The sequence below is a fragment of the Eretmochelys imbricata genome, chromosome 5 (genome assembly GCF_965152235.1).
Source record: "Eretmochelys imbricata isolate rEreImb1 chromosome 5, rEreImb1.hap1, whole genome shotgun sequence".
NCBI classification, from domain to species: domain Eukaryota; kingdom Metazoa; phylum Chordata; order Testudines; family Cheloniidae; genus Eretmochelys; species Eretmochelys imbricata.
The window spans coordinates 15,333,140-15,360,403 of NC_135576.1; the positions used below are offsets into that span (position 1 = coordinate 15,333,140).

Below are 27,264 nucleotides of genomic sequence, written 5' to 3' on the forward strand. Positions count from 1 at the left end.
ATAAATAGCTTCTGAGGTTACTAGCCAAAGCAAAATGAAGACATTTCAGCACTCTCTTATTGTAAGCATAATGCAATGCAAATGAGATGATTCCTTAGGCAGGTTCTATGGAGTATGTGATTTACCAGCAACTTCAACACTCAGGCACCCAACAGTTAGATTGGGAGAGAAAAGTGGCAATATGGTACTCAAGACTCACCCACAGCTCCCTCAAGCTGAGATTTCCTCATTAGCCATGCTACTAATCCCATCTTTTCCCACCCACTCAACATTACTTTGCTTCCATAACCCCTGCTATTCAGCTCCATCAGAGTGCAGAGCAGCAAAGTGAAATTGGCAACATGTTTGAAGCACTGGGGTCTCCTAAATTCCACTTTGCTGCTCCACTTACATATGCATAAGAAGAAAAACATGTTGGCGTGCTATATGAGATATACCAGTCCTGTGACCCCAAATGCATGGCAAGATGGACAGAGGTGTGGATTTAAAAGTGGATAAGGTAACTGAGGGAACAGCAAGTGTATATGAGTAGTGACTTTACTGGATAACAATGAAATATTTACTGATGCAAGAGTTATCTGTGAGGGGATAAGGCCAAAGCAGACTGGACACAAATCCAACAAGTGCTCTTCTAATCGGCCTGTTGATCAGGGTGATGGATGCCTGCCTCTACTAAAGAATAAACATGATCGCTGTGCAGCATCCTCAGTCCCTGCTGATATGGGGAGTAAGACTCTGGTCACCTACATCTAGGCAACAGCAATGCAAACTACTATTGCTAAGTTGGCTCCACAGGTGACACACGATTAGAAAAGCAACATGTATATATGTTCATTGTGAAATATTCTGGTAAAATATTGCACCAGTGCCACTATTACAAAATAGTGGTCATAATAAAAATGAACAACATATGCTTAAATAGCATCATTTATCTGAGTATCTCAAAACACTTGACAAAGAATAGGCCTGGATTTATGAAGTAGGCAAGAATTAAACTTGTTTTACAAAGAGGGAAACCAAGGGATTGAAACTCACAGTTTTACAATGAGCCAATAGAAGAGCCAAGCAAAGAACCCAGGAGACCTGAATCCCAGCCCCGCAGTCAAGTCCCCATACCATTTGGGGGCCTGATCTACTCCCACTGGAGACTCCTGTTAACTTTACTAGGAGTTGGAAAAGTCCTTGTTTCCTATTATTAAACTAGTAGTAATGGTTCATAACATTTAAAACTACAGGGCAAAATCCTGGCCCCACTGACTTAATTAGGGCCAGTAGTTCAACCATGAATCTTTAAAATGCTAAGGAATAGGAATGCACGTTTTAGGAGGGAAACAGAGCTGAAGTTCTCTGTTTACTCTTGATCTACAAAGAAAAAGTTTTATGGAGTGCTCTTTCCAAGTTGAAGGCATGATTATTATTTTCTGCTGGAAAACATTCTGGCTCGTTTACAGTGAGAATCTAATATTACATGGGAAAGAGTTTAAAGAGCAGAGACTCAAGAGGTTGCTAATGCATATTTTCCTATGCTGATGCTGTAATGATGTTTATATTACTCTTTGATAGGGAGGTGTCAGAAAAGCATTACTGTAGCTTTGACTTTGTGCCAGGAGTACAAGTAAACTAAAATTGCTGTTTCTTACTAGCCCTGGTTAGCAATGCCAATAAGTTGCTTTTTAATTCCTCCCCTCGGCACCCCACCTCCCATTTACTAGGTTTCCCCACCATCACTGCTGGAAGAATCCATAGCAGGCCCTTGAAACAAATTTAAGTGAAAATGCTGTTTTAATTCCAGAAATGACTGACAGCTGCAATATAAAAGCAAACCTAAGTTGTTTGGGTTCTCAAGAGCAGCCACATTTTTGAAATGAGTTTCCTAAAGCCACTTGAGGGTTATTTTTGCACATAAGCCTATAAAAATAATTTAATAAAAATGTATATTCTAGAATTTTCATATCCAGAAGACACCTGGGGAGAGGTGGACTGCACATCCCCTTTTCAAACAGTCTTGAAAGTAATGTATAAATATGGTATCAGTTACAACATTAAGTAACTCTCTTTGGGAGTGCCACACAGAGGTTGTGGATGCCATGGTATACACTACTGCTGCTAGACCTGGCAATCTTTTGACAGATAACTCGACTGTAACTAGGACCTTATGTGCAAAAGAACTTTCCTTATACCACCAAAGAAAGCCAAATCTTGGAATGTGCAACATTTAAAATTCCATATATAGGTTTAGTGGAGCAGTAATTGTATTGGGCATTTTCGTTGCTTTTTAGATTTAAAAATTCTAACACAAAAACAATCTTTTTTATATCAATATGCTTTACAAATGACTCACCATATCAAGCAAACATTTTAAAAGTCTAGCGGTTCAGTGATATGAAGCTTCTCACTTATTGAATGTTTCAAGCTGAACTACATTCCAAACAGTCTCACTATACATTTATTTCACTTTCCTTAAAGCTTCCAACTTACATGCATTTTTACAACTTATACTGGAAACATGGCTTGGAAAACAGCTTTGTTAGTAGTTGATCACTAACTCATCCCCCTCATTTACAGTATTTGCACTATATATATTGTATGGACATAGAAATAGGCCATATTTTCATCTCTTCAGAGCCTGCTGAAATACATTTTAGACGAAGAAAGTTTCAGCGATGGGTTTTTGAGAGCATCATCGCAACTGAGGTCAACCCATTTTTCAAATGATTGTGGATCTCAAAACTGCTGCTGCTAAGTTATTTCCGTGCACTTAATCATAGGATATCAGGGTTGGAAGGGACCTCGGGAGGTCATCTAGTCCAACCCCCTGCTCAAAGCAGGACCAATCCCCAATTTTTGCCCCAGATCCCTAAATGGCCCCCTCAAGGATTGAACTCACAACCCTGGGTTTAGCAGGCCAGTGCTCAAACCTCCCCCCTTACTTGCCATAGCGATGTTGATGTAGTGCTGTAGACTATGTCTATACTTACAGCACCGAGTAGAGCACACACACACACTGCTCGCCTCCCTAGCAAGGGTATGAAGAGCAGTGCCACAGGGAAAGACTCTAGCAGTGGGGAAAAGCTCTGATAGGCAGGGGGCAGTGGAGAAAGGCTCCAGCAGCTCCCTATGGCAGGGAGCGGACATAGCTGTTTCCTGCTGCCTCCCCCTGCCAGAGCCTTTCCCTGCAGCAGAGAAAGGTTCCAGGATTGGGGCGGCAGCAGGATGCTATGTTGCTAAAAACAGCAGTGTAGATGGGGGAGGCACTGACTGTGTGTGTAGAGAGCCTTGTACGGTATATACCTCGAGGTTCTGGCGTGTCTTTGCTCCATTCACCTAAGCAGTGCCTCACCATTTACACTGTTATTTAGACCTGTGCTACGGTGCTGTAGCTGTGTCATTGCTGCACCCATAGCATAGACATGGCCTGAGGCACTCTCATTCCAAAATAAGAGTGTCCACACATGGAGTTAATCAGGAATAGCTATTCCGGAATAACTCCCCTTAAACTCCCCTTTAGTTAAACTGGTGTAAATCCCTGTGTGGGCTCTTATTTCAATTTAGGCTATGTCTACACTACAGACCTTACAGCCGCACCGCTGTAAGGTCTCCTGTGCAGCTGCTTTATGCTGACAGACGAATGATCTTCCATTGGCATAATTAGACCACCCCCAACCAGTGGTGGTAGCTATGTCAGTGGAGAGCATCTCCCGCCGACACAGTGCTATTTGCACCGGTGCTTTTGTCGCTGAAATTTACATCGGTCAGGGGTGGGTTTTTTTTAAACCCCAAGGGACAAAAGTTTTACCGACAGAAGTGCTAGTGTAAACATAGCCTTAGTTTAAGACAATTAGGAACAGGTTGAAACTAAATGGAAATAAGCCACTATTAAATAAGAGCTTCCACACAAGGGTTTTCAACCACTTTAACTAAGGCTATTTAATTAAACCAGTGCAAGTTTGTACGTAGACAAGCCCTTGGGAACCATCCTCAATGGGGCCATCTACTGTCATAAGTCCTGTCACAACGCTTCACATAATTGTTCCTGGAACACCTGACTGTCCCAAAGCATATTTGTTGAGGGACAAGCAGCACATTCTTCTCTGCCAAAAGCCTGTGAGAATATGACCTCTAGGTATGAATGCTTTCAAAAGGAACATGAATTATTATTCACTGCTTCTCAAACAGCTCCAAAGTGAGAAAGTGATATCTCTAGGGGTATGTCTACACTACAAGCGCCACAGTGGCAAAGCTGCAGCTTCTCTACTGTAGCATAGGCACTTACTACAGCAACAGAAGGGATTTTTCTGTTGCTGCAGTAAATCTGCTCCCTCGAGAGATGGTGAGCTAAGATGACAGAAGAATTCTTCAGCCGATTTGGCTGTGTCTGCTACAGTGGGGGTTAGGTTGACTCAACTATGTCACATCGGGTATGAGAACCTAAATTTTAGCTGCAGACCAGGCCTTAGTCTCTTTCACTATGAAACAATGACATTCAGCCCAACGTCTGAGTTGCATTGCTTTGGTCTGTAGACATACACTAGAACTGTGCTTTCATTTTTAGTCATGGTCCATGCTGCCCCAATAAAACCACTACGTATTGTTTTTAGAATCAGTTCTTGAAAGCCGCAAAAGCAGTTTGCCAAAAATACATCCTATATTCCTCCTTCCAGTTTGATATTCCTCAGGTTAAGGGTTAACAGCAGCTGTGGGTTAGTAAAGGGAAGTCTGCATTACAGCTGCCTGCATAATGTCAGATCTAAGGATGTATTAGACACAGTCAGTTTCCAGTACTGTCAGATCCTTGACCTTTCAGAGCAGAAAAACATAAATATGGAGAAAAATCTGATAAATTTATTTTAGGAAGTTTTCTGTCTCCCTCACCCAGCACTACGCCCCACAGTCCCTAGTCTCCATCATTAATCTGCCATTTTCTCCTTTGCAATGCCATGTGGCATTAATTTACATATTCTTATGCAGTGCCCAGCGTCCATGGCAGCTGGGCACTATTACAACAATTAAAACAAACATAAAACAGTCACAGGCAGAGACAACCCGTTTAAATTAGTAAACCGTATGTCTGCAATAGCTTAATTAAAGGCCTGTGTAAACAAATGTGCCTTGCACTGTGCCCTGAAACTCCTCAAAGTCTTGTTCTGGCACAGCACAGCAGCATGACCTCCAAGCATTGGGGAACTCAGTGGGGAATGCCCTGTTGCAAGGACTCCTACAGTGAAACTCCATGAATCATCAGCAAGAGCAATCCAGCTGATATCAACTGATGTCATGGTTCACAGAGTGAGGGATGATCTCCCACGTTGTTGCACCCTAGACCATGTAAGGTTTTACAGATTGTAACCAATACCCTCAATTACATAAGAACGGCCATACTGGATCAGACCAAAGGTCCATCTAGCCCAGTGTCCTGTCTTCCGACAGTGGCCAATGCCAGGTGCCCCAGAGGGAATGAACAGAACAGGTAATCATCAAGTGATCCATCTCCTGTTGCTCATTCCGAGCTTCGGGCAAACAGAGGCTAGGGGCACCATCCCTGCCCATTCTGGGTAATAGCCACTGATGGACCTATCCTCCATGAATTTATCTAGTTCTTTTTTGAACCCTGTTGGCCTTCAAAACATCCTCTGGCAAAGAGTTCCCAGGCTGACTGTGCGTTGTGTGAAGAAATACTTCTTTTGGTTTGTTTTAAACCTGCTGCCTATTAATTTCATGTGGTGAACCCTAGTTCTTGTGTTAGGAGGAGGAGTAAACAACACTTACTTATTTACTCTCTCCACAAAAGTCATGATTTTATAAACCTCTATCATATTCCCCCTTAGTCGTCTCTTTTCCAAGCTGAAAAGTCCCAGCCTTATTAATCTCTCCTCATACAAAAGCCATTCCGTACCCCTAATAATTTTTGTTGCCCTTTTCAATTCCAATATATCTTTTTAGAGATTTGACGACCACATCTGCACGCAGTATTCGAGATGTGGGCATACCATGGATTTATATGGAAGCAATATGATATTTTCTGTCTTATCATTATCCCTTTCTTAATGATTCCCAACATTCTGTTTGCTTTTTTGACTGCCACTGCACACTGAGTGGATGTTTTCAGAGAACTATCCACAATGACTCCAAGATCTCTTTCTTGAGTGGTAACAGCTAATTTAGACCCCATCATTTTATATGTATAGTTGGGATTATGTTTTCTAACGTGCATTACTTTGCATTTATCAACATTGAATTTCATCTGCCATTTTGTTGCCAATGTCACTTACCTTTGAGAGATCCTTGGATCTTGGACCCAAATTCAAATAGGTGGTCAATCCATAGCGTGGAGCACTGGTTTAACGTACACATAGTGACCCAATGTACTCAGGACGTGGGTCTTTTCATTTTGCACCAGATATACAATAAACACTGAAGAGCACATTGCAGTAATATAGTTGGAAGCTAGCAATGGCAAGCATAACCGTGGCAGTGTCTGCATTCAAACAGAGGCCCAAGCTGTCTAGCCAGCCTTAGATGAAAAAGTGTTCTACAGGCCAAGGCCAGTATCTGAGAATCCCAGTGCAATGGAAGACCGAGGATGACTCACTCTAGTATCGAACTGCATTTGCCAATATAAGTCAATTATTTGCAAGTTACACCGATGTGGGGGTTGATTTCATACTGCACAAGATTTATGAACCCAGTATTTCTTTGCTGAATGGCACTCCCCTCACTCTTCATGGGCTCAGACAGTACCGGACTATGAGTCTCATAAAGGGGCAAGGAAGTGAACAAAAAATGCCAACGCCCTTCTGATCACCCCAGAGGAGAGAACAGAACCCTTCCAGGCTTCTGAGAAGTCAGCAGCAGAACCAGCAAATTGCCTGCCCTCTGCATTGTAAATTCAGGAGCTTCCTCCCTCCAGCTTCTGGGAGGTCAAAGGCACTTTCCTCGAAGGGTATGTCTTCGCTGCAGAGCTAACTTGAGTTATCTACATTCCAGTTACGCCTCTCAAGTTAGCTTAGCTCAAAGTGAGAGTAGCCACACTGTGAAAACACACTTGAGTTGCTGCAGCCACACTAGCACCACACGCACTTGTGCTAAGATTTCGGAGGGCACATGCTAGGATTTTTAGGACTGCAGTAAGATAAGCTGCTCTACGAATTCTTTCACACTGTATTGTGGGAGAACTTGTCTGTCCTTTCTGAGTGCATGGGGGGACTTGTGGGAAAACACTGGAGAATTAGAGGCAGTTGAGTGATGCTAGCCTGTGTCGATGCTGCAGTGGTTACGTTAGCAGCAGACATGTTGTGCTCACTCTAGCTTAAGTCTATACCCCCTCTCTTGGGCCAGCCAACTTGAGTGAAAAGCACCACTGCACTCAAATTAAGGGTTTTGTGCATGGACAAGAGTCAAGTTAGGGGCAACTCTTGAGCTATAACTCGAGTTAACTTTGCAGTGCAGAACAGCCCTACAATTTAGCGGCCAGAAGACTGAGTCCTCCATTGCCACCTTGGCCCAAAACCACGATTTATTTTAATTATAACCACAATTTCATTGTCTGTCTTCTGATGGACTAACTTTTGGGGTTGACAGTACTCCTGAAACCAGCTGGATGGTATGCCAAGGCTGTACTGCAGTTCTGGGACAGCTGTTAGGCAGCACTCAGGAACTATCTTGTCTCCAATTTCCCATTCCCTCCCTACCCCATGCTATCTGGTGACTAAGGGCTTGCTTCCGATGTAACAAACAGGAGTTGAAGGACCTGGAACTGCTCAGCTAAGAGAGGAGCAAGCCTCAGAGGTATGTTTACACAGGGTTTCTGGAGTGAACCTCCCAGCCCAGGTCGACAGACTTGGCCCAGCAGGGCTCATGCTAGTGCCCTAAAAATAGCTGTATAGACAGTGCCTTGAAATTGAGGCATGGGTTGGAGCTCGGACTCAGAAGTGACCTGAGCTGGGAGGCTCGCTCCAAAATGCTTTGTTGACATACCCTGAGACGTGCCCTGAACACTCAAACTCTGGTTTTTTGTTCAGTCAGGGTCCAGGGATTGGACGGAGAAAGGTTTTTTCCCTTTTCCATTTTGTTGAGTGAATTTTATTGCTCGTAAAACTAGAACAAGTTCTAATGACTGTTACATGCTTGACTCATATCAGAGAGGCACAGTATAAGAGCACAACTGCTTCTGTCGAGCACAGGGAGAGATGATAAAGAAACAGAGAAAAAAGAAGCAAATACAAATCAACGCAGTGGGAAAAATCAGGCAGGGCGGAAACCCAACTTAAGCAAGTGCTTGTAAAAATAAAATGATTTTAGTTTAAATGGCTTAGCCAGTGGGGAATTTCTTTCAAAAGCATGAAATGTGGTCTCTCAAGTGTGCTCACTCCATGAACCCAAATGTCAGCTTCCAGTTAATATCTGGCATTCAGAACAAGTTTTCCCACTTATTGTAAAATAGCAGTTATCTGCTGGCTAACTCCCATTGAAAATCCTGAGATAAATCCCAGACTCCAGACACAGTCTCACTTCTCTCACGCTCCTAATCCTCAAACTACAGAGGATTCACTGAAAGGAAGAAAAGACAACTTGTGAATCTAAAAGAGAGAGCGAGACACGAAGACCAATTTTCACCTATCACCATGATCTTTAAATTGCCCTTAATAAGCTTCTGCAATAAAAAAGGGAGCCTGGATTGTGGCCTGCTTGTCTGCAAAGGAGACAGCTCTATCTATGAGCTGTGGTTTCCACCTCAGTCCCAGGCTTATTAGCTTAATTTATCTTCTCTCTCAGGCTGAAAGAGAAATAACCAGTTCTTGATTTCAGCACCTGCCCTTTATCTCTCTGTTTATGCAGGAGTCTTCTAAAAGGCTAATTACTCAGCTTGGACTTTCCCTGACTTACACAGTGTATGGCTAAAAGCACATGATTTAAAGTCATGTTAATTACACTAGGTTTATCTTGAAGAGCAGTGAGGTTGCTTCTTGTAAGGATACTAAGACACAGAGCCTCCAGTTCTTGGCATGTATTTGCCAAATTGATTCAGGGGATGATTTTTCACATATTTACCTAAAAAGGTCAATTTAATTAGCAATCTGACATTTGCGTTTGAGTTACAGGTATGTGTTCCTGTCAGTCACATGCCACTTCCCAGTGTGAAAGTGACGAGGAGTGGCATGGAGTACAGTGAAACGCATAAGCACCACTGTGCAGATCAGGGTCATGGCTGCAAGTGCTTTTTTTTTGGTTTACATTTTTTCGTACTTCAACAATGGCTCCAACAATATGCTCAAAATCTAAGTAAATCTAATTAATCTGAAGTTATTTCTTCCACTAAGCCCACAATAACCGAGTCAAGAATGGAGCTACCAGGATGAGTGTGTGCCTTGAATCAGTGAGGGAAAGGACGGCTTCAGTCCTCACCCTTCCACCCCAGGGCCTGTTTACTGTTCATCAACCTCACTCAACATCAGGGATTACTGATGTTTGAGCACTCAAGACGAAACTCCCTGTGGACGGAGCTAACCATGGCATGCAGTGCCATACCCAGAGAGTCATTCACGGTATTATAGGATTAAGGCACTCTCCTTTGTCTGGTAGTTGAAGCTCTGAGGTTCTTTTTATGGCGCAGTGCTGCTGCAGAAAAAGAGGGTAGATGCTGAAGCTGCCCTTCAGGCATCTACTCTAGCCTTGGGCTAGGAGTTTCCCAGGTGAAAAAGTCAAGGGCTACAACAGGAAGAGCTATGAGGTGCCATGGACAGAGAGAGAGAGACAGAGGCACAAAACAGCTTCTTTTGAGGGACAGGGCTGAGGGGCCTGCCCTGAGGTTTCTGCAAGAGACAGTTGCTTGGGCTACTGTTTGTTACCACCCACTTGAGAAAATGGGGCTTGTGTACATTTTATAAACAAACACACAGACACAAACACACACTAAGGAAAACCTTGACTCTGAATCACTGATATCTGCTCCAGACAAAAAACTGACCTGCTCTGATCTGACCTTTGGTCAGCAATGGGGCAACAATACTAAAGTCAGTATTTGGGAGTGAGTGTTGTCTAGTGATCAGAGTAGCAGACTGGCAGTCAGAATGCCTGGCCTCTCTTCCTGCCCTGTCTCTAACTTGGGTAGCTTTTGGAAAAAGGTAATGAATAAACCTCAGATCTTTGTGTACTTCAATTCACTATCTAACAATGAATTTATGTCAAGCAACACTATTAATCTTTTGATTACCTGGAGCTTTTATTTATTCATACAAGAATGCTTTTTCTCAAACAATTCCATACATGGAATGGAAATGACTCAAGATGTAGTGTTCATTTTCAGACAGTCTCTGTGGTACCAGAGGAAGTGGAACAAGGAAGATGAAGGAAACTGTAACAAAAACATGTGCTTACATAGGCTAATTACATGCACGGCTAGATGGCTCCTGGGATTTTTTTTTTAAATAAGATACAAATCAATAAAATATCAGCAGTCACAACTGGTCATTCATCCTCTGCCATACACTGTTATCAGTTAATAGTTTCCTGAAAGTACCACACTAGAAGCGGATCTGGAGGAGGAATCTGATGAAGGACAAAGTAGTGGCTTTATAGACTAGACAGGGGAAGGAGTACAATGCGTAAGGGACAGCATGGAAGAGAGTGCAAAGGTGGTGGTGTAAGATGTAGATGAATGGGTGCTGGAAGGTGCCATTGTCAGCGGAACAGCAGTAGAGAGAAACAATGCAGTAATACAAGATTGGATATTGAGGGAGGGTTGGGCTGTGAAGAGCCTTAAATATAAGGATTACAAAGCATCTATTTGATGTAGTGGAGAAGGGGGAGTGTTTCAAATACAGGAGTTACATCTACCTATCTAGGTACTTATATGGCCCTCATTTCTGTAGTATCACACAATCATTAGTGGATTTTACCCTCATAACACTCCCCTGAGAGGTAGGAAAGTGCTATAATCCCTATTATACAGATGGGGAACTGAAGCTCTGGGTAGATTAAGTGGCTCGCCCAGGATGCTTGTGGCTGAGCAACATTAGGATTACCCAGGCCCTAGGCTTGTTACCACTAGACCATTTTGTTCCTATCCCCAAACCATGGGTCAGGAAAATGATCTTAGCCGTGTTTTGAATGGACTTGAAGGGAGCAATGTGGGTGTCTGGAAGGCCAGAGAGGATGACGACGCAGTAGTAAAAATGGGAAATGAGGAGGGCCTGGTTGAGAATGTTTAGTGTGGTCAAAGAGAAAAGACTCCATCTCTGAGACATTATGAGAAAGCCCCACCTTGGACGTGTTCTAATTTCTCCAAATCGTAGGCACCAAAATTCACTAGCAAATCAAGAAAATACATTTCACACACACACACACACACACACACAAAATCCAAACATAAGCTTACAGTCCAAACTAATGAGGTATTTTAAATTAAAACACAAGCATATTACAATCCATAATGCAGTACTGTATGACCTGACCTCAAAAGAAAAAAGACATTTTGACATAATTAATTGGAACATTACATTTGAATTGACTAAGTCTTTGTCACCACTTACTCTTAGTCTGTCTTTGGGTAATGCAACAGCTCCTTGTTTGATAATTTCCAGAACTCTCTCCACTGACAGCTGGGCTCCAGCTTGCTCTAACCGTGAGCTGAAAAAGCTGATCACCTGTAATAGAAAGTGATAACATATAAACAAGTGCAAGAAAGAGATAATTTTACCAGTTTACGAATGAAACAATCATTTTCTCTCCCTCTCTTGATCAGAATATCTTTAAACTGTTCTTTTCAAAGCACTCGTAATTACTTACGCCACAATCAAGAAATTTGTTGATTTATGACAAGTTAATAAAAATTATCAGCATTCTTCAATGGTCAATGTTGGTGGATGATTAATTTAATACAGTTTATTTAGCAATGCAATTCAGTTAATAGATTTACAATTTTTAGCGCCAGCATCAACAGATCTGTTGACATTCTGTTCATATGTATTATGTTGCTAATGTGCACACGTAGAAAGTTTCCTAAACAACAGAAATCTGTGCAATACCTGATTTATTTCTTCCACTGTTATATATACAAGAAAACTTCTGGGTAAAATGTGACTGAAACAGGCTTATAACGAGTTAGTTTCTATTGAAACAAATTCATGGACTACCTAAGGCTTCACAGTGGATGTCACATTGCAAAAACAATTTCAAAACTAGACTGGAGAAAGGATTAGCAAAAGCACTGTTGGGAACAATCTTGCTTTGGCAGTCTAACATCTAGCATAATACAGACCATAAAATGTTATCCAATGATTCCTGCCTCAGGACCAATAACTTGTGGTTGAAGCAAAGCATCAATTTTAGAAAATGGGATAGATTAATGTTTCCATCACAGTTGGACCCAAATATTCAGAGATGCCAACTCTTACATTCAAAGTAGTATCTTGGTGCTAGCTTGAGATTTTGCTGCTCTTGGAAAACTGGGAAATGAGCACTCTTCCCAGACCCGTACACTGAGAACAATCACTGAACAAACTACTGCCCTGGCTCTCTGCCTCTCCAGCTATAAGCTGGCTGAGCCCCGAGGAGTGGGTGATTACTGGGGTTAAAGAAAAATAGAATAAACCCATCAACGTAACTAAACCAGAGGCAGAGTGAGCAGAGAAACAAGGCACCCAGGGAGCACAGGGTTTGGGACTCAGTGTTAATAAAGGTGGAGTGTGGAGGGAAGAGATCCAAAACCCACACAAATCACAGACCATAGACAGGTGGCTGGCAGTATCGCCAATCCCAAGTGTCCAAATATCATGAGTCAGGTCCCTCCAAATCAGGAAATTTTTTTTAGTTTCATGTGTGCACCTCTACATTTTGAGCCTTTAGGGTCCAACTTTTCAAGCTTTTCTCCACAACCACGATGGCCAGAAATGTACTTTTGTTTTCAAAAATGGAAACTGAGATTTGCATGTAATCACATGACTCCCAAGGACTGGGGATTTAAAAAAAATCATGAAATATGGTGCTAAAACTGCGAGAGTTGGCAACACTAGAGTGGAACTTCAGATGTACCCAAATCACAGTGATTAGAACTAAGCATACATCCAGGTTCCCCACATGTCTACCCTGTTTGTCCCTTCCTATTGCTGCTCCCCCAAAGTTCTGAACTCCTCATGCATCCCACTGGCCAGGCATCCCACTGGCCATATTTTATTCTCCCTTTTCTGGTCCAGCTTGCCCTGTCAGTCAGGGGTTCAGCCCCATCATTCACCTTCAGGTTCCAGTAGAAGCAGGTGGTCCGGCCCCAGTTCCTGATTTGGAACAACACTGAACAATAATTCAGTCATCCTACATTTCTCTAGCTCCTTTCATCCCCAAAGAACCTAAAGCACTTGACATTAGTTCATCTGGAAGATGGTGGCAACCATGAAGCACAGTACAGTGTACAAGAGGGAAGAGAGGAGAAATTCTGACCAAGGACACAAGATCCTGCCTGCAGTTCTACGAAAAAGGGGGATAATTCAGAACCCAATTCCCAGAGCACAACTGCATGTACTTATTGGGCCTACAGAAATACCACAAGTCTGCATGCACAAGTGAGTAGTTGGATGTCTAATTGACTATCTCCATATGCAAATACCCAAATCAGTGTACATATTCCATATGCAAATACGTCTGTGTACATGTTCCTGTAATGTGGGGATGCAGTCTAGATGGGTGAAACTGTGTGCGTCATTTTAGAAAAGCAGTAATTCCACATTATGCATCTGAAGCTTTACAACTCTAGCACACTGAAGTAACCTTTGTTAATCATCTCCAAGTTTTTTAAAAAAAGCGTACTGTATTATAAAATCTCAGCGGAGCTGCCTTTGTTCTGTTGAGTGAGACTCACAGCTGGAGCCAGGAACCATTAACCTAATTATGCCTCACAACTGGGCTGCTGTTAGTAAAACAAAGACAGCTGATGGTTTGATTACTTTGGGATTCAAATTAGGCACTCCTTTACCCTGAGCCTGCAAACTCTGCCTCCTTTCAGAACAGGTAGATTTGCCAGGCTGCAGAGCAATCTTCTCTGGAAATTGCAAAGTACAAAACAAATTAAATACAAAAATATTATATTACAATCACTGCAGGGATCCTTTTCACAAGAGAATTTAAGCAATGGTTTAAAGGGAAATAATACAGTTAAAAAAGTGGTTTGAATATGTCATTATAAAGTTACAAAATCTTTTAACTTTTAGTCAGTCCCATCAAACCAACAGACACATCTTTTACACCACACATAAATATCTTGTCCTTAAGCAATGTGTTACGCAAAGGACATAAAATTATTATGTTTGAAATGGTCTGTCAAGCAAATAATGCTAACAGCTCACTGGCTAAGATGGGCGTTTAATTAAATAATGGGAAATACCCAAAAATACTGGGAGCATGTGAACACTTGATAAAGTGGATCTATATATATATATATATATATATATATTTATATATTTAATCTTGATATGTCTAGCCTAAATACAATACAATGTTTTAATATGTGTATTTGTGGCTTCACTGAACAAAAAAGTTACCTCATGTATCTAACCAAGCTATATAAGATCGCTCCACTCAAAATGATTTCTGTTGAAGGAATTGTGGGCAATCCTGGTATTGTGTGCACCATTTTGTGTAAAACAATGAGGAAAAGATACCAATATATGTGTAAGTAATCTTGTATTTCATATAGAGGTAAGTGGGAGGAAGAGCTGCTGCTTTGGTCAATTTTTACTTTTATCTCCAATATTGTGTTTTCAATGTATGTCAAAGCACACAGAGCTTTGGATGGGTATTCTTTGGTGTGGAGTTTAAGACTGAAATCTAAATAAATAGATATATTAAGATAAAAATATACAATTGTTTAAGTGTTAGGACCTTATAGTTATCGATTAGATGGCATAGTTGAATAATTCCATTTTTAACCCAAATATTAAAATCTCCCAAGTGAACCACTGGGTTTACAAAAAAAGAGATGCACTATATATGGCATAAAGAAAAGGAGTACTTGTAGCACCTTAGAGACTAACCAATTTATTTGAGCATGAGCTTTCGTGAGCTACAGCTCACTTCATCAGATGCATACTGTGGAAACTGCAAAAAGAAAAGGAGTACTTGTGGCACCTTAAAGACTAACCAATTTATTTGAGCATGAGCTTTCGCGAGCTACAGCTGCAGAAGACATTATATACACAGAGACCATGAAACAATACCTCCTCCCACCCCACTCTCCTGCTGGTAATAGCTTATCTAAAGTGATCATCAAGTTGGGCCATTTCCAGCACAAATCCAGGTTTTCTCATCTCCACCCCCCCCCCCCTCCAAACTCACTCTCCTGCTGGTAATAGCCCATCCAAAGTGACCACTCTCTTTAAAATGTGTATGATAATCAAGGTGGGCCATTTCCAGCACAAATCCAGGTTTTCTCACCCCCCCACCCCCCTCCAAAGAGAGTGAGTTTGTGTGTGTGGTTTTTGGAGAACCATTTTGGAGAACAGAAAATCATTTTTAGAATTAGGAGTTATTCAATAAAAACTAAGTACAATAAAAGCCGTTTTATCCAGCACTTCACCAATCGGAAAGCTCTATAAATCAGCATTTCTGATCTTCATTGAAATTCCGGTTCATAGTCTGGTTGGCGTGGGGCCGGCAGAGGGTTGGGGCGCAGGAGGCGGTGTGGAGCGTGGGCTCTGGGAGGCAGTGTGGGTGCGGGAGGGGGCTCGGGGCAGTGCGTTGGGGCACAGGAGGGGGTGTGGGGTGCTGAATATGCTGGATAAAACAGCTTTTACTGTATTTTCCAGTGGTCAAGATGCTTAACTAGATCCCACTCCTAAATAACTATATTTAAATAAATCCCGATAATTAACTGAAACCTCAACTTAACCTCTTGCTTACTTAAAAGAAGGCTTGTGAAATTGAAAGTGCTTCAGTTTTATCATAGTTATTTTAAAACCTGAGGGTAAACACACATTTTTTCTACCTTTTGCAAGGAGGGTTTGAGGCCAAAAGAAGAATAGTTTCCATGTATTGAGGACTTTTATATTCCACAGTGTCCATTTTGATATCTTGGAAGTGATTGTTCTCTCTAATCATTTGAGCAACTGGTCTGATGGAAACAGTAAGTAACTTCAAAGATGAAAATGGGCAACCCAGGCTAGTCCCTCTGAATTATTTAAAGTCCTACAAATTTAAATATACAAGAATCCTGTCTACAGAAAGAAGATGACCCATGGTAAAAAGTTGTTCCTCCACCCTGGCCCAACCTTTAAAAGGGATTGAATAATCTTTGGTGATCAGTGTAGTCAGGGCCAAACGGGTTCCCTCCCCTATTACAGAAAGCACTTTTCTGTAATGGGTATTCAAAGCAGTTTGGCCTGGTTGACAATAATGCCTAAACAATTTTTGTCCCACTTTGTCAATTTCCCAGTAGAGCTGCACCTTTAGTTCCTCTTTTCATATCACACAACTAGATTGCAAGTATAATTTATGATAAAGGTGTTTTGGTGTTTTTTACGAAATGGCAGAGAATCCAAAATGTCTATCATTTTGCCTGTCTGCTGAAGTCATTTGACATTTTGAAATAAAGAAATATTTATAAAATGCGTATTAAAAACCAAAGCTTCTAAAAACATATCCACTCATCTGCATTTCCTCAGCTTGGATTCTATTTCAGGTTAAGCTGAAGTGCTGCAGAGCCTGTGAGCCTTTGCAGTGCAGCCCTGCTGTCTGTCTAACTAGCAATCTCACAACTCAACTTTCTTTCAGAGATAAAAACAACAGCAGGATTCATTGCTGCCGTCTCAGCCCACAATTTTCAAGGTTAACTCTGTGAAAGAGGAAAATAGCCTGCAATAAATACAAAAATCTTGACTTTTTTAAAATGGTGAAAACAGAAAGGCACTTGTATATTCCGAGGTTTGATATTTTAGATTTGCAGCATGGGTCATCACACACTGAGTAACATGCCAAACCCTCAAGCAAATCAAAAGAAGAAGGGGACAAAACAAACATCTCATGAGAACAGACAGTAAGGATCAGCACCTCACCTAAGCAGATCCCTTAGCAAGACATAGATCAATACATACAAGTAACACATGGCTAGAGTATGGTGACTGCTGTTGGCCCCTACTGGCCTGTAGCACAGGTGAAACAGACCCTCTGTCTCTTTAGCCCTAACAACAGTGGCCTCAGGCATCAGCAATGAGAACTGTGCAAAAGGTTCAACATCAAACCCAAAGTAACAGTAAACACACCTGGCGGGACCTTAAAGCTCAGAGTAGGTTCACTAAATAATCTGAGAACCTTCTGTGGGACTCTGGGACCATTTTCAAGTGACCCTTTCACGGAAAATTATTAAATATTGTAAGAATGCTACAGTACTGGCTAAGTTTTACAAATCAAAACCAGGCAAATTATCATGAAAAATCTTTCACTGGGAATATTTCAACAGACTCTTGTAATCAGCAAGGCTGCAATTTTTCCAGCATACATTTTCAGAAAGTGGAAATGTAGTAAAAAAAACCTAACTGAACAAAAGAAACCCCACAAGCCATTAACAGTGTTTGGTACCAAAAATAACCTTTGCATTCCATTTTTAATGCAAAAGAGTGCTCATGCGCAGTGTAAGTTCTGTAATAAGAGGCCCAAAAATAAAAGCTGCCATATTAGAGCCAAGCCAAATCTCCTAATTTAGAAGTCTCTAACTGGGGAGGGAGATGGGAGCCATGAGACACACCGTGGAATTTAAGTTCTCACTAGAAAACACTGGGCTGATCATCTTCATCATCACACTGATGCTGCTGAGCTCCTGCTCTCTATCAGCCTACCTATCAAACAAGGATTTTAGCAGCTCCTAATGAAGTTTGTTCAACTACTTATCACATCCATCCAACTCTCACAGCAGTCGTGAAAGTAATGAAGTCAATGACTCTCCATGACATTCCTGGCACAGGTCCAGCCCTAGCAATTACCTGTTAGGAGCCTCTATCAAACTCCAGGGACATATGAGGCTGTTTACCAAATTAGGGATCATTTGTGGAATAAAGACAGGTATACAGTCTGCAATGCGGGGTTTCAGTAGTAAGTCGGAATAGAAATCATACCATTCCTCTGTGCTAGATGAGCCAGAGCAAGAATATCCCATTTAGCTCAACAAGATACACAATATCCCAGGAAGATGACTTTCTAAATTTAAAAGTAAATTAATAGGAAATTGAAGGTATTTTGATTTCAGTCTATTGTTTACAGTATGCCCATATGTTCCCAGTCATACTGTGATGGTGACTACTAATTTGTTTATAAAAGATACAGAGAAGGGAAATATAATTAATGTTAAGTTTACATTGGAAAGTGCTTTTTACTCTGGTTACCCTTAAACACCTGCCATAAATATAGAGGTTACATCGGTATCTGCAACATTACCTCTAGGGAATAACTTGAATACTTCAAATACTGAGACAAAGTTATTAGTTATCTAAGGCAGCTGAGCAAGTTTTTAACAGTGACCACTGTATGAAAAACTCTACAGATTTTTCACACTGGATAAACCATCAGCTACCTTCTGCACTGAACGCTTTCATGCTGCTTACAGTTTAAGTGGGAAAAATCCTATGTCCAGTGTAAAGGGAGAATGATTCCACTCTGTAAGCAGGATTTTGCTGGTGACTCCTGATCCTGCCAGCTGTGCGAGGAGTAGCGGTACTGCACGAATGGGGTCTGCATAAGTGATGAGTGCAGCACCCCTGCTAGCAGGAGTCCCCAGTGGCACCTGGTGTGGAGAGCTACACACCTTTGCCATGTGGTAGGGGTCAGATAAGGGTGATGATGGGTGGAGTCAGCATGTGGCATCACAATCTCTGCAGAGTCAGACAAGTGAGTTAGAAGGCATGAGGAAGATGCCCTCCCACTGCCAAATATCCCTACAGCTGGAAGCTTAGGGGCCATCATGTAGCCAGGGACTGGGCAGCTGCACCCGAAACACAAAGAGAATGTTTAGTGTGGTCAAAGAGAAAAGGACTGGGCAGCTGCTGGAGAAGAGGCATGTCTGAAGGCTGGCCAGCCTTGGTGTCCCTACCACTGCCGATCAGAGAGAGATTCCAGATGGAATCCCCCTTTGCAGTGTTGTGAAGCCATTAAATCATCCTTGGCACCAACTTTCCATGGGGGGGGGGGGGGGGCTGTTTCCTGCTGCATGGGCGAATCCCTGCACAAAGATGGGCTTTAGATTGTGTGCCACTCCATAGGGTGGTCAGCATCCTCCCCCAGGACTCCATGCACTCTGCAGCACCCTGAGAACCATATAATGGCAGGATCAAGTCCACAGAGCAGAGAAGGGAAATGTAGTGGCAAGAGCACAGTTCTGGGAGTCAGGGACACTTGGGCTCTATTCAGATGCTTATGCCTTCTGTGGTCTTAACCTCATTGCCTCAGTGTTTCCATCTGTAAAGTGGGGGTAATACTCCTTACTACTCTCTTGAGAGTGTTGGGAGGACTTGTCCATATGGTTTCGCAACTACAGTCTAAAAAAGACTGATTCTTTTCTCCAGGGAAGGGCGACTGTGCAGGCACTACTTCTGGACTGGGGGTGAGGAGAGGAGTCTGTTGAGTCCAATCATTTATTCAGATGGGAAAGCTGACAGCTCTCACCATCTGCTAGCTGGTGACAGGTACATTTTAAAAATAAAATTTCTGACATCTTTGCTTTCCTAACAAAGAAGTTATTTAAAACTTCAAGACACTCCCTTGGAAGGCTTTAAATAGTTAGAAGGCTTCAGAACCTGCCTGGCATTATCCTATATCCTAACATTAAAGGGTTTTGTTTAAATGGTTACATTAGTAAATCCACATTTAACTGTTACATGGGGAAGAACGCCTCTGTCTTCCACAGAAGGCGTAGCCTAGCGGGCATGGGTTTGTCAGGCAGCAATGCCAGGGCTCTATTCCTGGCTCTGCCTCTGACTCGCGTGGTCACAGACAAGTCAAACCTCTTGATAAAATAAGTACAGAGGCTACCTACCTCACTGGAGAACTGTGAAGGTTAGTTAGTTATTCAGTTAGTGTTTGTCTAGATGGAACATTGTTCCCATTCCCACAACCTGCAAATGAAGTACTATAGGTCACCTCTCCTCGCCAATCCAGCATCATTACATCCTTTGAACACTGTAGCTGCAAAAGACCCTGGGGCATTTTGAGGTCTGAACTCTACCCCTCAAAAATCTTTGGCAAAATGAGAACAGTGGGTGGAGGAGAAAGAACAGCAATTGAGCCACTTCAGAGAAGAATGAAAATGGCTTTGCTTATGGATCTTTAGAAGTGTGTCAAACTCCTGTGGTATTTTAAAGTAAAAGTAACCCAATACACGACTCACAAACAGGCTTTTAGTAACATCACATGAAAAATTAGGTAACCGCTGCAACAAGAAATTCAACATGCTGTAGAGCTTAAAGCTCCAGCAGCTTGAATCCATTGCTCTTAGTAGGACAAAATTACAGTAAATTCCTGATAATTAGGAGTCTGATCTTGGAAACCATGCTGTGCATGTAGAATGCCTATTGAAGTCAAAGGGAGCTCCTGGAATTACTATGGGTATTCAAATGCTGTATTTGTAATGTCTCATATAACAAGAGCTTCTTTAACAATTTTAGTGCATCTCTTCTCATTAGTGACCTCAAATGTCAAAGGAGAAACTAATAAGGACTACATGGCACGGATATCAGCATTGCACAATTAAGAGAGAAGTGGGAGAAGGAAAATATTTTGGTACACAGCAATCTGTAATTATAAAGCAGGTTAATTAAAACTGAAGGGAAAAATGAAAACAAGTTTTGTTTTATACTCAAACACTCGTGGTTTTCATTTCATTTACTTTTCCACAGAAAGATAACAATTATGCTCAGGTTTAGATACGGTGCAGTTGTGGAAAAAAAGCACTTAACCGTAGCTAAAGCTTCAGCGGGTCATGTGTGTTCCCCACTGTATGCAGCAGATACAATGACACAAAAGTGGAACGCTGCAGGTCCAGGGAAAAGATTGGATAGGGAAGGCGGCACACCAGCTGCTCCCTATACCACTGGCTCTGGCCTCATTTTTATGAATGCCAAGTGCTCCTGCAGAATATAAATATGTTGTTTGTTTGTTTTTTAAATCAACCAATCCTCTGTCCTCCCTTGCTATGATCAGGGCCAGAATGAATCTGTACCATTTGGCTAATCTATACCTACTTATTTGGTTACCCAAACTGAAAGAGGGCGATGGATTTGAAATGTGGTGAATTACCATCTAAATTTCTAAATAAGGCTGCTAATGCTAATTTGGCTCTTCTAGTAAAGAAGAAAACAAACCATTGGTGAGATTAAATTAAAATATCAGTAAATCACTGGAGTGTAACTAGCCAACAGTATGCCTGAACTATGGCCAGAAGAGATGGTAAAAAACTATTTGCATTTAATTACTGTATAAATACCAACTAATGGAGGCCAAAATACTGATCTACTGAACCTTAACATTTGTTATTTTCTAGTATTATCATCCAGGGTCCTAAATATATGAATATTAAAGGCACCACTAAATTTCATACTAGAAAATACTTAACTACCAACCCCTTTTCCTACCAAATCCCCCATCACAGCAGCCTGCTATGTATGGAGCCACATACGAGGGTCTAACATGGCTTCCTACAGAGAAAGTGAAATTCATCCTTTCTAATAACCAGCACAGGTCCACTTGAAAGTGGCAGTAGGGGCTCTTCCACCCTACAGGGCAATTAGGGCTAAGAATTCCATTTTATGCTTTTCCTAAACTCCTACTCACCAGACTCTTCTGTAGTCAAAGCAGCACAAGTTCAGATAGGACATGCTGCCTGCCTACAGTTAGCTGAAGGAGAAACTCTCCTACACAATTTTTTCCTTCACTTCCATCACTGGAGTATTGACAGATATAAAGAGTAGCTGCCACTAGCCTCCCTTAGAAAACTGAAAGGCAACTACTTAGAGGGGGTTCCTTCCAGAAGAGGATTTGTTGCAGCTTGGGGAAATCCGCATTAGTGGGCTCCCCAGATCTCATGGCACAAGTCATGGTGTCTGCCAAGTAAGGATGGAATCCAGTACAGTTCATGGTGGAGTCCCTGAGACAGAAGGAAGGGAGAGGAGTTGAGAACAACCCAAGTTCCACCCCTCTTTTAGCTTCAATCATGATTTGGAAGCTCAATATTTCTAATAGAGTCTAAAAATATCTAGCAAAAGAAAGGGATATATAAATGTGAAAAAAATCACCACTTCTCTCAAAAGCATATTCAGCTAACAATGTGTTTAAGAGACTTGTTATTACTTACCAGGTCTATATTTTGCATTATGTCCTGGAAGGAAGGGTGAGTTCGAAACTGTTCAAACAGATCCCGCTTGTAAAGCAATGCATACACCAAATTGGGGTTGTGATGGAGAGAATTTGTCAAGCAGGAATTGATAATCTCTAACATCATTCTGATCACTTCTTCAATCACATTCAGGTCTTGTGCCTTTAAGAAACAAACAAAAGGTTAGCATGTGCCCCTTTCCACTATATATTAGGCAGAAATGATAGTACTCAGGTATTATTACTAATGTAGCTATTAGCTGGCTGATCTCTCATCAATATGAACAAGTCTTGCATTCTTGCTTGTCTGGTAACATAGCTATGCTTTCTCCTTTAACATCCAAACTTTTACCTTAAAGGTCAATGGACTCTAGCATCCACTTTGCAGAATGCTCCCGCCCCAAAGAATTTTAGCCACAGTAACTGCAATGAGTTAAATTCACTGAAGTTATGTGATTTTAGTCAATTTCAACTCACAGCAGGTGCTGCAGGTAAATGCAGGTCAGTACTGGTGCACTGCATTTTATTTTCTGTTCAGCACTCATTGTGGAAAACAAAAAGGAGAAAGACAGAGAGCCAGAAAAAGTCAGCAAGAAGGAAAACAAAAGATGGCAGGGAAAAAGAGAAAGAAACAAAAAGTAGGAAGACAATCTGGACCAAAACACATTCCTCCTCCAAACTTTTCTATTGCACATTATTTTGGCACTCTACGCTACTGAAGTTGGATCACTGATGGTCTGTGAAAAAGTAGCCTACTGGTAGTGCACTAGGCCACCATTCTTTAGATCAATTGCATTTGACAACCAATCCAGATAATGACCACCCATAATCCAACCTTCCATTCTGAACTAGATCACAGAGAAGCTAGCAAAATTCCATCTCCAACACCACCTGACAATATCCTACACTCCTCTCACTGGGCCTTCACACCAGGATATGGCATAAAGACAGTCTTTGCATTGGAGAATAGTCCTCTCTTGGTTGTGGACAATGGGCAAATCTCCCAACTCATATTGTTCAACTTCTCAGCAGCATTTGACACTGTTGATAAAGATACTTTAGAGACCTAGTAAGGGAGAGCAAAAGCACCCCAAGATGGTTTCATTGTAAGGAGAGTGATCACTTTAGATAAGCTATTACCAGCAGGAGAGTGGGGTGGGGGGAGAGAAAACCTTTTGTAGTGGTAAACACCCATTTTTTCATGCTTTGTGTGTATAAAAAGATCTTCTATACTTTCCACAGTATGCATCCGATGAAGTGAGCTACAGCTCACGAAAGCTTATGCTCATATAAATTGGTTAGTCTCTAAGGTGCCACAAGTACTCCTTTTCTTTTTAAGATGGCTTCAGTCTTTCCTATTAGCCTGAAAACTTGATTGAGAATATTAGCTCACAAGCCAAGCATTGGTTTTGCCTTCTACATTTCAGAAAAACCCATTAACTACCCAATAGCACTTCCCTATTTCATAATGGAACTCTGCTGAACTCTGTGTGGGGAGTGAAAATCATTCCAGTGCATTTTACTGGACTTTCAATCTGAAAATAGTGAAGTTTCTTTCCAGTATAAAGCAATACCACTTTTTAAAATCCCTTCAGATTGCAGCTATTATCACATATCAGTTAACACTGCCTCCTTTGCCAAGGCAGAGGAGGAGAAGAAAAGTTGCCACTATTCCACCTGGGGGAAGACAAGGGGAAAAAAGGAATTCAGGACTTTCATTTTGCTGCAGCTACTTCCTATCCACAGTGGAGAGAAGTTAGTCTCCCTGCAGCTTCTCTGTATTGGAAGTGAAGATATGTCTACCTCTTTTCCCCCACCTTCATCTCCTCCACAGCTTCAAGTTCCCTGTGCAACTATGTCCCTGCCCCCACTTTATTCTTCAGTGAAGTAAGCAATGTAGATCAGATAGACTCCAGTCTTTCATGTCCGTTTGTCTCCCATGTATACAAAGCAGGTCTAAATGATAAAGTCCTTATGAAATGCTTGTCGGAATAACATTGTACTGTGCACATGTTCTAATTCATTTTTAAACCTCATCATGCCAGCTGTTTTGACTTTTTTATTCTAATGCAAGAGGTTTCTTTTGAAGGGGGGTTATGGTCCTCGTTCCAGTCCTGAGGATATCCCATTTTTTACTGCTTTGGTGTCACCCATCTTGAAGGTCCTTTGTATGGTGGCCAATAGAATCCTGGCAGAAACTCACTGCAGAGATGATCACTGTGGCTATTTAATCAGCCAAAGGGACCATAGTGTTTTGTGACAGAAAGCAGTCTCGGCGGTTAGGACAAGATGTGCTCTCTCTGTAATAGTCCCAATACCTGGCTTTGAGTAACTAAGTGCATTTTAGTGAAAACATGGAATAATTACTTCAACTGAGTTATAGTGAAAAATTCAGACCTGGCTAAGCAAGGTGCATCTCCCGTGACATCAGCTGAGTTGTACCTGCTTAATTAGGTTTGAATTTGTCTCAATGTTTTTTGAATTATGGGAGGATAAATCGAATACTACGGTAGGATTTTCAAAAGCTCTCCTTGCTTGTTTAACTCTACTCCCACTGAAGTGGGGAGAAGAGGAAGGATAATCCAGCAATTAGGACACTAGTTGGAGACTTGGGAGACCAGAGTTCAATTCCCTGTCCCACCACGGACCCCCTGTTTGACCCTGGACAAGTCACTTAACCTCTCTGTGCCCAAGTTCCCATCTGCAAAATGGGGATAACAGCACTTCCTTACCCCATGGTGGTGTGAGAATAAATACATTAAAGACCTTGAGGCACTCTGCTACTACAGTAATAGAGGCCGCATAAATCCCTAAAGCAAAGAGTTTAAAGCTGATAGTAAGACTCCAATTGTCTCAGACTTTAAGAAGGTTAAAATCACTGAATGGCTATTGCATGGTAACATCAAATCACTACCAACCTGGACTGAATTCGTTAGCAAAGAGGGGAAAAGCCTTGTATCCCATTACTAAACTGATGAACTATCAAGTATTCCAAAGCAGTCATTAAAAAGTCTTCCGGGGTAAGGATTTGGTTTGCTAAGCTTTGAGTCACTAGCAAATTTTATGACAGAGTTGTAACCCTCATGCCCTCTCCAAAACACCTGCACCCTTGGTTTCACGATGGACAGAAAGCAGATCTTACTATAGCAGATATATCCTGCTGCCTGAAACCTGGATACCCAATTCCCACAAGTAAATTTTTTTTTAACCAAAAATGCTCACCTAAAACATGGGAAGTAAAGCTAATTTAAACAGAAAAATATTAGTATCTACCGGCATGATGTTCACTGAAAAACAAACCTGTTCACTGCTAAGCACACAGTCTGCATCAAACACCTAAAAGAACATGAAGTAACTCCTCAGTAATAAGGTCTCAGGTTACTTTAGCATTTAGTAGGTGGAATTTCCTTTCCCTCACTTTTTAATTCCAAGTATAATTAACAAATAGGGGGAACAGTGTTAGATGTCATATTTCAGATTTCTACCTGTAATTTTCTACATATATATTATGTAGAATGAGCTATATAAATGAATGTTAAAGAAAAGAATTGTTGATAATCCTATTATTCCACACATAGCATTTGCAAATTTGCTGCTATAATTTCTGATTAAAGCATTCTGAATACCTTTAAACCTTAAATTTCTACAAACAGGAAAAAAAAACCAAGTTGAAAGCCAAGGACAGCATTTGGATTGGAGAATGCAGACATGCTGTCAGAGCTGATAAAATATTGTACTTTTGTTGCTTTGCATCACTAGTATCAAGCTAAGGCACCTCTGCATCTAGATGTGGCGTCAGGAAAGATATAAACGAGGTTATAAAAACATTTCATAGTTAAAGAAAAAAGTTTTTATCACCCTGTGTAATAAATGACAGACCAGTTTCAACACAAGGGAAACACAGAATGTGTGTGTCTGAGATGATGGCTAGAAACAGCAAAATTTTAGGAGCTCTTTTCTTGAGTAGATTAGATGTTATCCATAAGAAAAAGAAAACAATTATGCTGATATTTTTGTGCCCACCAGTCTAGCTGTTATGTGGCAATGGTGAATCCAAACAAGACACTAGTTTGAACTAGTGAAGTTTCTACAGTGCCTAAAGGGCTGAGTGCAAATTCTGCATGTTCTTCGTAATTCAGTTTACCACCACATTTGCTGACTGTTAATTACTCATTAAGATACCAGTATCAAAAACATCTCAGATGCATAGGGCTCAACTAGATCAGGACCCTTATTTGTGCTGTCAAATGTGCTCGGTGATATCTTGGATTTATGTAAGGCTTTTCACACAAAAAGATCAGAAAAGAAATTTGACTATTTTTAAATCTATGCAAATAGAAATCACTCAATCTACCAGTAAAATCGGATTTGGAACTCTAAGAGCATCACTTTGCAACTACTTGTGACAGGAAATTGGGCACTGAAAGCAGGGCAAAGTTGGAACAACAGTTACCATTAGCATTTGCCAACAGAGCGGTAACCTTACGTACCACAGGTTTTCCCTTCTACTCAGAATAAGAAATAACTTTGGTAACTTTGTTGGCAAATATTTACTTTTTAAATAGACCCCTGGCCTCGGGCACAATTCAGCTGGTGCTGTGCAAAGGTGGCCAAAAGATCAACTTTGGAGTCCCTTGATCCTGGTGCTGCTCTGTGCAGCCTGTTCCTTTTGTGTAGAGAGAGAGAAAGGAACAGGCAAACGAGATTCAGAAAGAGAAGAGAATGAAAACAGAGACAACTGACAGACACAGAAATGGGCGGATAACAAAATATATGAGCAAGCTAGATAATCACTGAGGAAAAAGATACAAATGAGGGTGCAAAGACTAAAAAACTGGTGGAAAAACCTAGATGGTCTAGTCTCCATCCATTCTAAATCACTGATTTCCTTATTTCTTAATATAATCCATTTCATGAATAGCAGGA

At 41.3% G+C, this 27,264-nt stretch overlaps 1 protein-coding gene across 4 annotated transcripts in view; it reads right to left on the bottom strand.

Annotated features, from left to right (window-relative positions):
* DYM (dymeclin) overlaps window positions 1-27,264 on the bottom strand; it is a 382,693-nt gene that overhangs the window by 30,608 nt on the left and 324,821 nt on the right. For 3 of the 4 annotated variants that reach the window (XM_077816663.1, XM_077816662.1, XM_077816664.1), the window contains 2 exons: window positions 22,319-22,501; window positions 11,529-11,642 (listed from right to left, as the gene is read on the bottom strand). In XM_077816663.1, coding sequence (XP_077672789.1) covers window positions 11,529-11,642; window positions 22,319-22,501 — 297 coding nt within the window. Of the gene's footprint in view, window positions 1-10,210; window positions 10,352-11,528; window positions 11,643-22,318; window positions 22,502-27,264 lie in introns of all 4 variants that reach the window. The other variant, XR_013346107.1, reaches the window with a different exon arrangement.